This window comes from Belonocnema kinseyi, chromosome 10 (genome assembly GCF_010883055.1).
Source record: "Belonocnema kinseyi isolate 2016_QV_RU_SX_M_011 chromosome 10, B_treatae_v1, whole genome shotgun sequence".
NCBI lineage: Eukaryota > Metazoa > Arthropoda > Insecta > Hymenoptera > Cynipidae > Belonocnema > Belonocnema kinseyi.
Genome location: NC_046666.1, coordinates 75230394 through 75242358, shown reverse-complemented (window position 1 = coordinate 75242358; position 11965 = coordinate 75230394). Strand labels below are relative to the sequence as shown.

The following is an 11965-nucleotide window of genomic DNA, read 5'->3' as shown; positions in this document are numbered from 1 at the left end:
GAAATATTTTTAAAAATTAATTAACATGTTTCGTTCTCTTTTCTATGTTCCTTATCCTATTCCAAGCATTTATCCCAAAATATGAGGTATTTTTGACAAAACCCCTAGGAAACTAACATATTATATTTGGTCACATTAACCATTTATCACATGTTCTTGAGCAACCTTCATTTCACTTTCTTCATTTACCAAAATCGGTTTAAAGAAATTTGAATAAAAGACTTTCGATCATGCAAAAGTGTTTTATAAGAGCTTTTACGTAACCTAAACGTATGTTTCATTGCGCCACGTATCTATTGCTTACGTAATAATAAATCAGACAATTATCAAAACGAGGTCAACAGATCATTAGAAAAGTTTTCAGTAAAAATCGGTTTTCATTCGTTGATGCCATACAATGTATTTGAAGGAACCAACGAAGTTCCCTACAATAACAAATAAGAAAACTTATTTTTAGACCCAAACATAGAACTTCCCGCCATGCTCTTGGCAGGAAATTTAAATTTGAATTAAAAATATTTTTGGTAATGTGCATTTTTTAAAGGAAAGGTATACAGATTTTAGTTTTATATTCATAAACATAATTCTGTTCAAGACAAATCATTTATGGTTATATATTTTCGTAATTTTCGTACCTTTTGCGGTTTCTCCACTCCAGTTGAGTCTTCGAGCAAGGGAGTGAGCCATTTGACTTTTACCTCGAGCTGGAAGACCGCAAAAAGCGATGACAACCGCAGCAAACTTCCGGGGTGGTTTTGACGTACCTGGATTCCTCATTGCTTTCTCTTGACTGTTTTCTGTAGTTAATTTAAAATCATTAATTTTGTATTTATTTAATCAATGAGAAATTGCAAATTATATACATAAATGGATACCAGTAAACCAAAATCTGTATTTAAATTATCTGCTACATAATTATTCCTATTTTGTACGGTCATATCCCCTGTAATATCTTCTGCGTATTTTTTGTAGAATTATGTGACGATAATAATAATATAATAATAATATATTATATATATAATATGTTAATAATAATTTTAAAAAAATATATATATATTAATAATAATAATAGTAGTATTATAATCGGTGGCTCAAGGAGACGCAATGGCTCAGTTGGTTAGAAACTCGGACTTCACCTCAGAGGTCCGGGGTTCGAACCCTGAGCCGGTACCTCTAGAATTTTTTCAATGTACCTTTACCGAGGTTCTGATGGTTCGGAACCCACCTTAAGCTGTACGTCCCCCCATCGTGTACTTGACTGCAACCCAGTCCGTCAGTGATGGGGTAAAAACCAGACTTTGTCCAATATGTCTGGGCAGACTGCTCTCATCAGATCACTTTGATTGCATTATAAAAATTCGTCCGTGACTGATGATATATATCGGGACAGCCCCGTGCAAAAATTACCAAATAAAAAATACAACTCTAACAAAAAATGCCTTCGACATGTTGGGCAGTATAAGCCTGTGACGACATTTCAACACAGAAATGTTTTAATAAATATAAATAAGTAGAAAAATCGTTTAAAAATTACTTTCAGAAAAAAATATTAGTCATGTTTGAAAATACATTGTTCAATTTATATTCTTTTCTTCAAAGATTTCAAAAATTATCGCTCGCTTTTTCATATAATAATAAGAAACAGGATAAAATTATTTTTGGACAATTTTAATAAAAGATTTCATCATTACTCTCTTTAGCCTTAATTAACAGTAATTAAGAATGATTGCATGACGTACTATACTTTGGCGCAACAGAAATTGCCAGTGATTAACGAAAGACAACCGAGAATCTATTTTCGAAAGAGCAAGATTTTAATTTTGAAGAAAATACTCAAACTTACTAAAATATACCAAATTTTGCTATTCATATTTCATTTATCGAACGAGATCGAACATAAGCAAAGATACATTATGTTTACTATGCTCGGAAATAGGAAAACAAATTCTATTTTGGGATGTCTATATATTTTCTTTACGGAAGGAAACTCGTGCGCAAAAAGAAGCACTTTGTACCCTCCAAAATACCATCTTTTGGCATTTCGCAGAATGAAAACATTTTAATTTTGAATGAGTTCCAAAGCTTGACCAGAGTTCAAAATAACATACAGATTCTTGATTGAAAGATCCGAGGGATAGAGAGAAAGGCAATTTAATTTTGCAAATGATCAACCTTCTTTTACAAGCAAAAATAAATAATAAAGAAGAGCAGAAACTAATTCATTGTCATTATTTTATTTTCCCCTGTAACTTATTTCTCTTTTTTTCTCGTAATAATTATTTAATGCAGAAAAATATATTAAATATATATCAGAATTAAATCTTTTTTTCAGATTTATAGTAAATAAGAGATTGTAAAATTTTTTTTTGGTTAGTTAGTAAATTTACTCCCTGTGATTAATACTGTAACTGATATAGGTCACGAATTGAATAAAGAGAACTTCAACTTCTATTTTCGCGGATCTAAAAGTCAGCGATTCTTGAGTAATCGAAGAGGTGACAACCATGGGCCCCTCCGACCTCGTGTATCAAAGCAACGCATATGGAAGACTTTATCTCCTATTCTCAATAAAACAAAAAAATAGAAATAAAAACAGGGTCAAGTTAATTAATTAATGATTTGTATTATTTTATACGCAGTGTCTCGTCGTCCCTAAAGTCGGGATGACTAGTCGAATATTTTGTATCAGCTTGTCTAGTCGTCCTGAATTTTCGGGACGAATAATCCATCCCTTTTTTCCAACTCCCCCAATATTTCTAGACGACTAGGTAGAGCCTTAATTATAATCGAGTAAGACAAATTTGCTTCACGCGTCAAGATGGAAATGAAAAAATATTGGCACGCGCATTTGCGAAACAGCCAAGTGCAGACAACAGAATGACCAACGCTAATAATATAAGTCTTATGATTTTAAGAAACAATTGTTTTACATTCGGATTTATTGCCTTACTTGTCGCAAAACAAACAGTTTTTATACCAGTGGAATAAAAAAAATATATCAATAGAAGCTATTTGGGTCGCCGATGAAATAATTAGATATATTTTTTAAATAGCTTAATTTTAAATATGTTAAATACACCAATCATTTGAAGAAAATAGTGAAGTATTATATTGGAATTCAAAACATCCAAAGATATTCGTTGATCTTATTTCATCAATGTATGCTTTTAAACGAAGTTTTAATATTCTATAAATTTGATTTTTATTGATTTGGTATTAATAGAAGGTATCTGAAAAGTGCAGATACATGTACTATAGAAAATATTTATCGAGTGGCTTTCTGAAGTAAGTTTTATTAAAATAAATCTCACCGATTACACACATGATGAATGAATTCACAAAGACTCAGGATAAATAGTTTTAAAAAACACAACACTGTCAGGAATATTTTTCGTTATAAACTTGAACCGATTTGCGGCACTTTTCTAATTTTTTCGCCCACATGCGTGCAAATGTATTGGGAGTAGGAAACGTACTGAAGTTTTTCTACTCGTCGTCGATGAACTTTATATTTAGATCGCAAATATCCGCTGTACACTAAACCAACAATGACAGGAACGTAGTTCAATCGATTAGAACCATGTCAACTATTTTAGCCGAAGCTTAACGAGAGTAAAATTTAATTATTTTTAAAATCTGTATTTAAGGATGCCTACTTTCTTTTGACGAAAAAAATTATCTCATACTTGTAAATTCTATCTACAAATCCAAAAATTAATTGTTTTAAAAAAATAATTTCTGTTTCAGAATGTGTAATTAGAATCAATCATGGTTATTTCTCCGGCGACACAATGTTAACAAGAAGCTCGAACGGTTTATACGCTTTGGTAATTCAAACACTTCCCAAACATCGGATATCCGGTATCTGGTCAAAGTCACTATCAATGAGGCAAAACAGTCACCTGAACGATTTTAATGAACGATTTTTATCTTTTTCCTGATGATAGCTTTACTGATTATAATTAATTTAGAAAGATTTTCCAATTCCCTATAATCTATTAAAGTAATATATGCCAAATATTACTGAATCAAGTAGTCATCAAACGCTGAATGCCTGAAATGGAATTTGCGAGAGGAATAGTGATTTTCTTGAGAAAATCAGTTAATGACAAATTTTTTATTTCAATTCAGGAATTTACTTACTTTTAATTATTTTCTTCCTTTAAATATAAAAATTGTAAATACTTCTTCTATGTATTCTGATAAACGAGCAAAAGAAATTATCATGTTTAATTTCTAAAAATGTAGCAGAAAACTAAATTTTTTAAAGTAACTTTTATTACAATTAATCTAAAAAAGATCAACTCTAGAAACTGGGTAATTCATAAGAAATTCATAACGATATTAGGATTATCATGCATTTTATTTATTTTTTTTTAATTTAATCAATCATGTGTTAACTACGTGCTAATTAATATTTGCTTCAGTTAACTATCTGAAATTTTTCCTATCGGAAAACTCGCAAGTTCGATCATACAAGTGAATACGAACTTTGTTTTTTTTCCCTTCTAATTAACCTTTTAATATGAGGAATTTTCCGATAATATTCGAGGTAGGATGAACATCAACGAAAATTAGCAGTTACAGTAATTTGCAAAATTAAAAAAATTTTATGTTTCATAACTACCTCATTTTTGACATTCAAAATTGCGAAAATTTAAAAATAAAATTTTTTCGCTTACTCACTGAGGAAGCACTGAAATGGGAACATTTGGGAAAATGTTGAAATTCATTTAATTGAACGTTCCTCAACTTAATAATGTCTAATACAACGCTCTAAGCAACTTCCCGTACGTGTATATGTATATTACGTTGTTTTAAATTATATATTGTTTATTGAAATTTTAGATTTATTTTATAAATTTTTACTTCTGATAATGGGGGCTGCTTCACTGATAACCTCTTCACCCTCATTTATGTACCTATATATAACAAAAGTTGAATAACAAAAGAGGTACAGATAAATTGATGGAATATAGAGGACTTATTTTTACCACTAATATCTTGAAACTGACCGAAGGATTTCTAAATATATTCATTACATTTTTTAGCTCTTTATAAAATTGAGAAAGAACAGTTTTTATATTTCCTGGTTGGAGATGAATTGATTCACCTATAATATCAATACATTTGAATGCAGAGTAAGGAAGTTATGGTCATTTGTATTATATTAAAAATCGATTTTTATCGTTGAAATGTTCTCTTAATTTAAAGTTGATTGGAGAATAGAAAAGGTGTGTTGATTTAAGGCAAATCGATTGAACTATAATACTGATACATTTCAACCAAGTGTAAGGAAGCTATGGTAATGCATAATATTTGAAAAACGGTTTTTCATGGTAAAACTTTTTTCATGAACATGATTGAAAATTGATGCAAGAAAGAAAAAGATTCCTTGATTCAACTCAAATCGATTGAATAATAAGAATAAGGAAGTTATGCTCATTTATAATATTTGAAACATCTGTTTTGAACAGGAAAACTTTTTCCATCGACATAATTTAAAGTTGATGCATGAATAGATAAAAGTTTTTGATCATAAATTTGCAAATAAAATCATTCTGACCATTTTTTCAAAAAAATAATAAAACTGGGAACGGGAAAGGGTAAAACAGAAGTTTTTCTGTTTTTCTGTTTTGCCTCAACATGTTGCATCCAGGTTCTTTTGAAAATTTCCAAATTGTTACCCTAGAGTGAATCAGACTTTACATGAAGCCAATTTAAAAAGATCAATAAATATAAAGACAAAGTAGAATATACTTTAAGTACTTCAGGTTAATATTTCTTATTTCTTTATTATTTTAATTTGTTAATATAATCAAAGAAAATGGCGCACTCATTCTATGTCCTGGTTTTGTATTTAAAAATATTAGATTTGAAAAACAAAAAGAAAATCAGTTTTGATCCATTTTGAGTCATTATGGATCGGATTTGCTCTTTTGGCCTTATAGAGACAGTTTTCAACTTTTTATCATCAAGGATGCAATTTTACAATTGTAATAAGTGCAGGAAGTCATTAAAGGTCGGGTTATTGCTTGGCGAACAACACTTTAAATTAATAAAATAGGTTATTAATAGGCTTAAGTGTTTCGGAGCTTACTTCCATTTATCGACAACTTTTCAAATATACGACTGTGTCACTAATAAATTATTACATGCAACCTTGCATTTTCATTCTCATTATCATGAAAAGGTATTAGTTTTATGTGAAAACCGAATTAAAAACAGAAAATAACGACGGTGTCTGTCTGTCTGTCGCCATCGTTGTTTGTTTACCAAATAAATTTGCAATGGCTATTCGAAGTAGATTGTGCTTTAGCAAACGTATTTAGATACCAAAAATAAAGATCCTGTTCCTTAACTAGCTATTTTTGTTGAAAATTTAGAAAGAGCATTTTCTAAATTCTCGAGACCATTTTTTTAGATATGACAGTTCTATGTATGGCTACTTATAGTATTTGGAAAGTCAAAAAATGTATACTTTACGATTTTCTTCGATAAAAAGAAAATTATTAGAGTTTTTGCATTCGCAAAATTCAAATAAACAAATGAAAATAAAAATTTCAAGCCTAACAACGAACGTTATGAAAAAAGTCAAGGAAAGAAACACTTTGACTTTCAAAACCTCTACAAAATTATCATAACAACTGTTTGCATTTTTTTGAAAAATCTAAAATTTTAAATTGGATCGCACAAAAAAATCAATATCAAAAATTTCGTTTTGCGGTCAAAATATGCAAGGATACGAAAAAAGAGGAATAAACAAAAATTGTGCACTAAAAAAATATTTACAGATTTATTATTAATTAATCCATGATGAAATGCGCAGTTCTCGTCTTAATTGTGTACAATAAAATTAAAAAATAGTCATTTTAATACTTGGAAAAACGACGCAATATACGAAAATTTATTAGAAAAAATTTGCCTACCCAAAAATGAGCGCTATCAATAATTTGTTGATAGGATACATAGCTTTTGTTTTAACCGCAAAAAATAACATTACAGATAACAAAAAATTAATGAAGTATCCCTTAATCCCGAAATTCATAATGAGCAGTCAAATATATTTTTAAATCTTGGCTTGTAAAAAAAATGATAATAGGAAAAAGTTATTTCCCAAAAAAAGGATCTAATATTTCGTAATTAATCATTTTTAGATAGAACAAGTCGACTTTTTCTAATCGTAAAAGATAAGAAATAAAGTAATTAAATTTCTGGAGAAACGACAAAAGAGATGAGATAAAATAACAAGAATAAAGTTGTTTCCTCATAAAAGTTCTACCAATCAATTATAAACTTTTGTTACAGAAATATATTAAAAATAAAAAAATTTACTTTTTGCAAGAAAGACACATACAATCACATTTAATTTAAAAACATTTTTCGCCCTAATTATATCTACAAATTTTCATAGAATCACTTTACTTTAGAAAACGTATATTTTTCGTATAAATCGTAAAAATAACACTAAAAATAAATATATTAAATTGATGAAAAACGACAGAAGTTGCAATAAAATTGTTAATATCAAGATTGTTTTTTCTTATGGGATGCACACTTTTTTAAATAAAAAAACGAGACATTGAAAATACATTTGTTTCAATATCAAAGCATATTATGAATTTTAAAAATATAAATTTATTGAAATGGTACATTTTTTAGGGTAGCTGAGAATAAAATTTAATGCAGAATAAGGAAAAAATATTAAAGTAATAATGAGAGAATATAGAGCAAGTTGATAAGTACGTATATCTCGGAAGCCTATTCACAATTAACGGAAAGATATATGAGGAGTTATACTGGCACATAAACGAAGGTAAGGAGGTTATCAGTAGAACAGGGCCCATTATCAGAAGTAAAAATATATAAAATAAATCTAAAATTGCAATACATGATTTTGTATTTACGCCAACTGTATTGTATGTTAGCGAGACGTGGACCTATCAAGAAAAGGATAAGAGTAAAATTAACGCGATTGACATGAAACTTCTGCCCATAATATGCAGGAAAACACTTATGGATAAAGTAACTAACGAGATAAACCTCAAAGAATGTGGTGCAGAAGAAACACTAGTTAACTGGGGCATGTTGAAAGAATGAAATATGAATGATTAACGAAACAAGTGTATCAAAGTAAAGTAAATGGAAGTGTACCCAGAGGCAAACCGATGGAAGAATGGTTAGAACGTATGAATGAGACCTGATTACCAGAGGCATTAGAAGCCACAGAAACACAAGAGCGGGGATAAAAATATTAATTGCATGAAATGAATCAGTAGAGTGAATGACGCTTAAAACAAAAGACCTTGGATGCTAATGGGCCTAAGTGAACATTTAATATACATTTGATATAACAGTGTTGAACATAATGTAGAAAAGTTCGCACTTTGGACGGAATCGAGTGCGAATCAATATCATCAAATATCATCAAATATCAAAATCAATCAATATGTGATGAAAATGTGCTCTTCAAAGCCGAAGGAGCTTTGACAATACAGAATTCACAATCACCACATTACAGTTGTCGATTCTTTGACCTTAATTTTAAAAGGTCTGTGTAAAAATTTAGGGGAGGTACAAAGACCTTGTTGAACAGTAATAGGGGCAATCTAAAATTTTCAATTCTCTCAGATAACTCAAGTGACGACTAATAAGCTAATCTAAATTTTCCATTATGCTACAGATATATGTTATCAACAGTATTTGGAAAATAAGAAAAAGCGCATTCACATAGAACTCAATGACGAGGAAAAAAGCATTCATTGCCCAAACGTCATTGGTCACGATCATAAAATGTTATTGTGCGTCCATCTGGTTGCATAATTAGTCATTCAGAGACAAAATGAAAATGGTAAAAAGACACTTTCATTATAGATTCCGTTGATATGCATTTAATAATTTCGATAATTTATAAATGAATTATTCATAATGAGTTATGTGCTTGGGTATGAAAATATTTCTTTTCCGACTTCTTATTTTCAAATTAAAAAGATAGCTCGCCGAAATGTTGGGAAGCGCAGGAAATCCACCAGGCTGCCTTATCGATTATAGTTGAACTTTTGTTTGAATAATGAAATTTTTATTATTTTTACAAAATTAATCAAGGCAGTCAATTTCGTCAAAACAAAGAAATATTAAAATTGAACATGAAAAATACAATGAATAACATAATTACATTTCATCTACGTACGCTCTTAAGCGGTTAACTAGAAACTTTAAAATTATCTGACAAATTATTAAAAATATTATATGCCAATGCTTTTCACTGAAAATTAGTCTTTTATAAGAAGAATTTTAATGAAAACCCATAAAGTTTCGAAAAATTCTCTTGGTTCTTTTAAAACATATATATTAACATTCAAATAAATTTTGAAATTTTTTACAATTTTGGGTTACTTTAACGTTTTGAAATACCAATTTCTGGTATATACACAAGAAATTGATATTTTTAAACAAAAATCATTATTGCTCGAAAAAGATGAAATTTTTTTCACATTTTTAGATCATATTGAATAAGAAGATTAAATAATTCTAAACAAGTTTCTGTTATGTTAGGTTAGGATACCAATTTCTTCCGAAATTTATATTTTTAGGAAGAAATTATGAGATTTTTAAAAATATTTACAATTACAATTTTTCAACAGATTTATGTCACTTTGGCATATGCTACCTGAAACTGTTAGGTCTGAACAAAATCCTTGAACAGTTTTGATTTGTGATAGTGTCTTTCGTCAGAAATTGACATTTTAATTTAAAAAATCATTAAATTATGAAGAAGATTCATAGTTTTTTAACGATTTTCAAGCAACGTTGTTTTTCAGGTCGTAAACTATAATTGTATGATGTTTATGCTAGCTGTTTTCATACAGAAAATTTCTAAATTTCATAGAAGATTAAAAATTTTTGAACAACTAAAATATACGGTAACGTGTTTCGCCGAAAATCGTTTAGCCACAGAAAAAATGATTAAACTTGAAAGAAGATTTACGATTTTTAAAACAACCTCTTGTTATGCAATGTTAGTATTTTTGTCGAAAACTTCTTTATCTTAATTAAACATAATTTGATTTTAAAGAAGAATAACATTTCATGAACAATTTTAAGATATGTTCGCATTTCACACCCAGAATCAATTTCGTTTTCAAATAATATTAATAATTTTAAAATAATTTCAGGATAACATAACATAAAATTGATTGATTATGAAAAAAATTGTCCTCACTTTTTTTCTTCTAATTTAGAAAATTTAATATAATAATAATAATAATAATAATAATAATAATACATTCAATTATTAAATTAATTTTAATAAATTTATTAAATACAAGAACTTTATATTATTATCATTCTGATACTTTCATTTATAAATTGGATGAGAATAAATAAATAATAATCGTGCGCTCAGCGCGCGTGTTTGTTTTTTAGTTACTATATAAAACATGGAAAATTGGCGGCACGATTACACGGACAATCTCTTAAAAGTCTTAACAGACTTTCAACTAAACAGACCTAGTTTTAGTAATATTGGTAAATACTTTATCTGGTTAATAATGCTTGTGATTACACGTAATTTTTTTTTTTTTATAAAAAACAAAAAATCTGAAGTAGGTCGATGATGACTCAATCTCGTGCGGGAGGGATAAACTAGACTGTCGAGGCCAGTGACACTGCATTGGTGTGAACCGAGTGCGCCTATTAAGCTTAGATTAGGTCTTATTGGATAAGAAGATTAATACTTCTTGCAAACTGCAATGCTAAGATGAAATTTTATTATAATTTCCACGATTTTTAAAACTTGAAGCGGAATGAAAATACAGTATTTAATTTAAAAAGTAGATGTGAATAAAAAATGTCAATATATCTGTACAAAATTTGATTTATATATTTAACAATAATTTTAGACAAAGCCTCTGAAGAAACAAAAATTATTTTCCAGCGCAAATGTTTTTTTAGTAGGCTTGAACAGTGTCGTTGACAGGATTTCATAAAGGGAGGGGTTTTAAAGGCTGAACATAAACTACGTTACTACTTAAAAGGAAACATTAGGATAATTTAAGACATACAATTTATAATTGTCATATTTATCATCCTTGTGGGAAAAATTGCTTTAAAATGATGAAATTCGTACATTATTACGCACATCTATTAAACTTCCCTAACCTATTTTTAATTATATAATAATTAAGACCATATGAGAGCCATTCAGTTCGATATAAGGGTCCATCCATATTTTACGTCGACAGTTATTCGTGAAGGGAGGGGGGGCAAAGTTCACGCGCGGTTACGGTGGGGGGGGGGTACACTGTCCACGTTTATATATTTGATATGTTTGTACATATATATTATATTCTCATCAGAGAAGGTATTAGATGTGTCAAACCCCCTCCCATTTTGCCGAATTCCACGTTTTGAGACCCTCTGAACCCGAAAAACTGGTTTTTACGAATGGTGAGTGTCTGTCTATATGTATGTCTGTCTGTGAGCACAATGCTTCTGAAAACATTATTCTATGAAATTGGTGTTTGGTATACTCTTTCAGTATCGAAAACTAATGGTCAAATTCGTAAGCCAGCTATTTTTGATAAAAAATAAAAAGTTAGAGCAATTTCAAAATTACCCGTGTAGAAATTGCCCTATTTTCCCCCATTTAAAAAGTGGCACTGGCAAGGCCCAGACCAGTTTTTCTATGTTCAAAAAAAGTAATTAAATTATTATGGGGCACAGAAGGGGCATTCAAATATAAATATCTGTTATTAACTATTAACATACTCTTGCTGTTCCGAATTTAAAATAATAAAATGAGTCCCACATACGAATAATATATCAGAAAAGATTTTGAGGAGTTTTGCGGTGGCTTTCCACCAGTCGGGAATTCACGAGAGATACTCTATTACGCCACACATCTGCCATATCGCGCTCTTCAAGGGACTTCTGGTCAACCTAACCTAATTTGAATGTTTGATGA

General features: G+C 29.4%; 1 protein-coding gene across 4 annotated transcripts in view; it reads right to left on the bottom strand.

The window, feature by feature from the left end:
• Nucleotides 1-11965, bottom strand: part of LOC117182026 (6-phosphofructo-2-kinase/fructose-2,6-bisphosphatase-like) — a 110823-nt gene that overhangs the window by 90242 nt on the left and 8616 nt on the right. For 3 of the 4 annotated variants that reach the window (XR_004468244.1, XR_004468245.1, XM_033375044.1), the window contains exon 2: nt 636-797. Coding sequence is in view for 2 of the 4 variants with exons in the window: in XM_033375044.1 (XP_033230935.1) it covers nt 636-797 (162 nt within the window). In the remaining 2 variants the exon portion in view is untranslated. Of the gene's footprint in view, nt 1-635; nt 798-3311; nt 3462-11965 lie in introns of those variants that run through there. The other variant, XM_033375045.1, reaches the window with a different exon arrangement.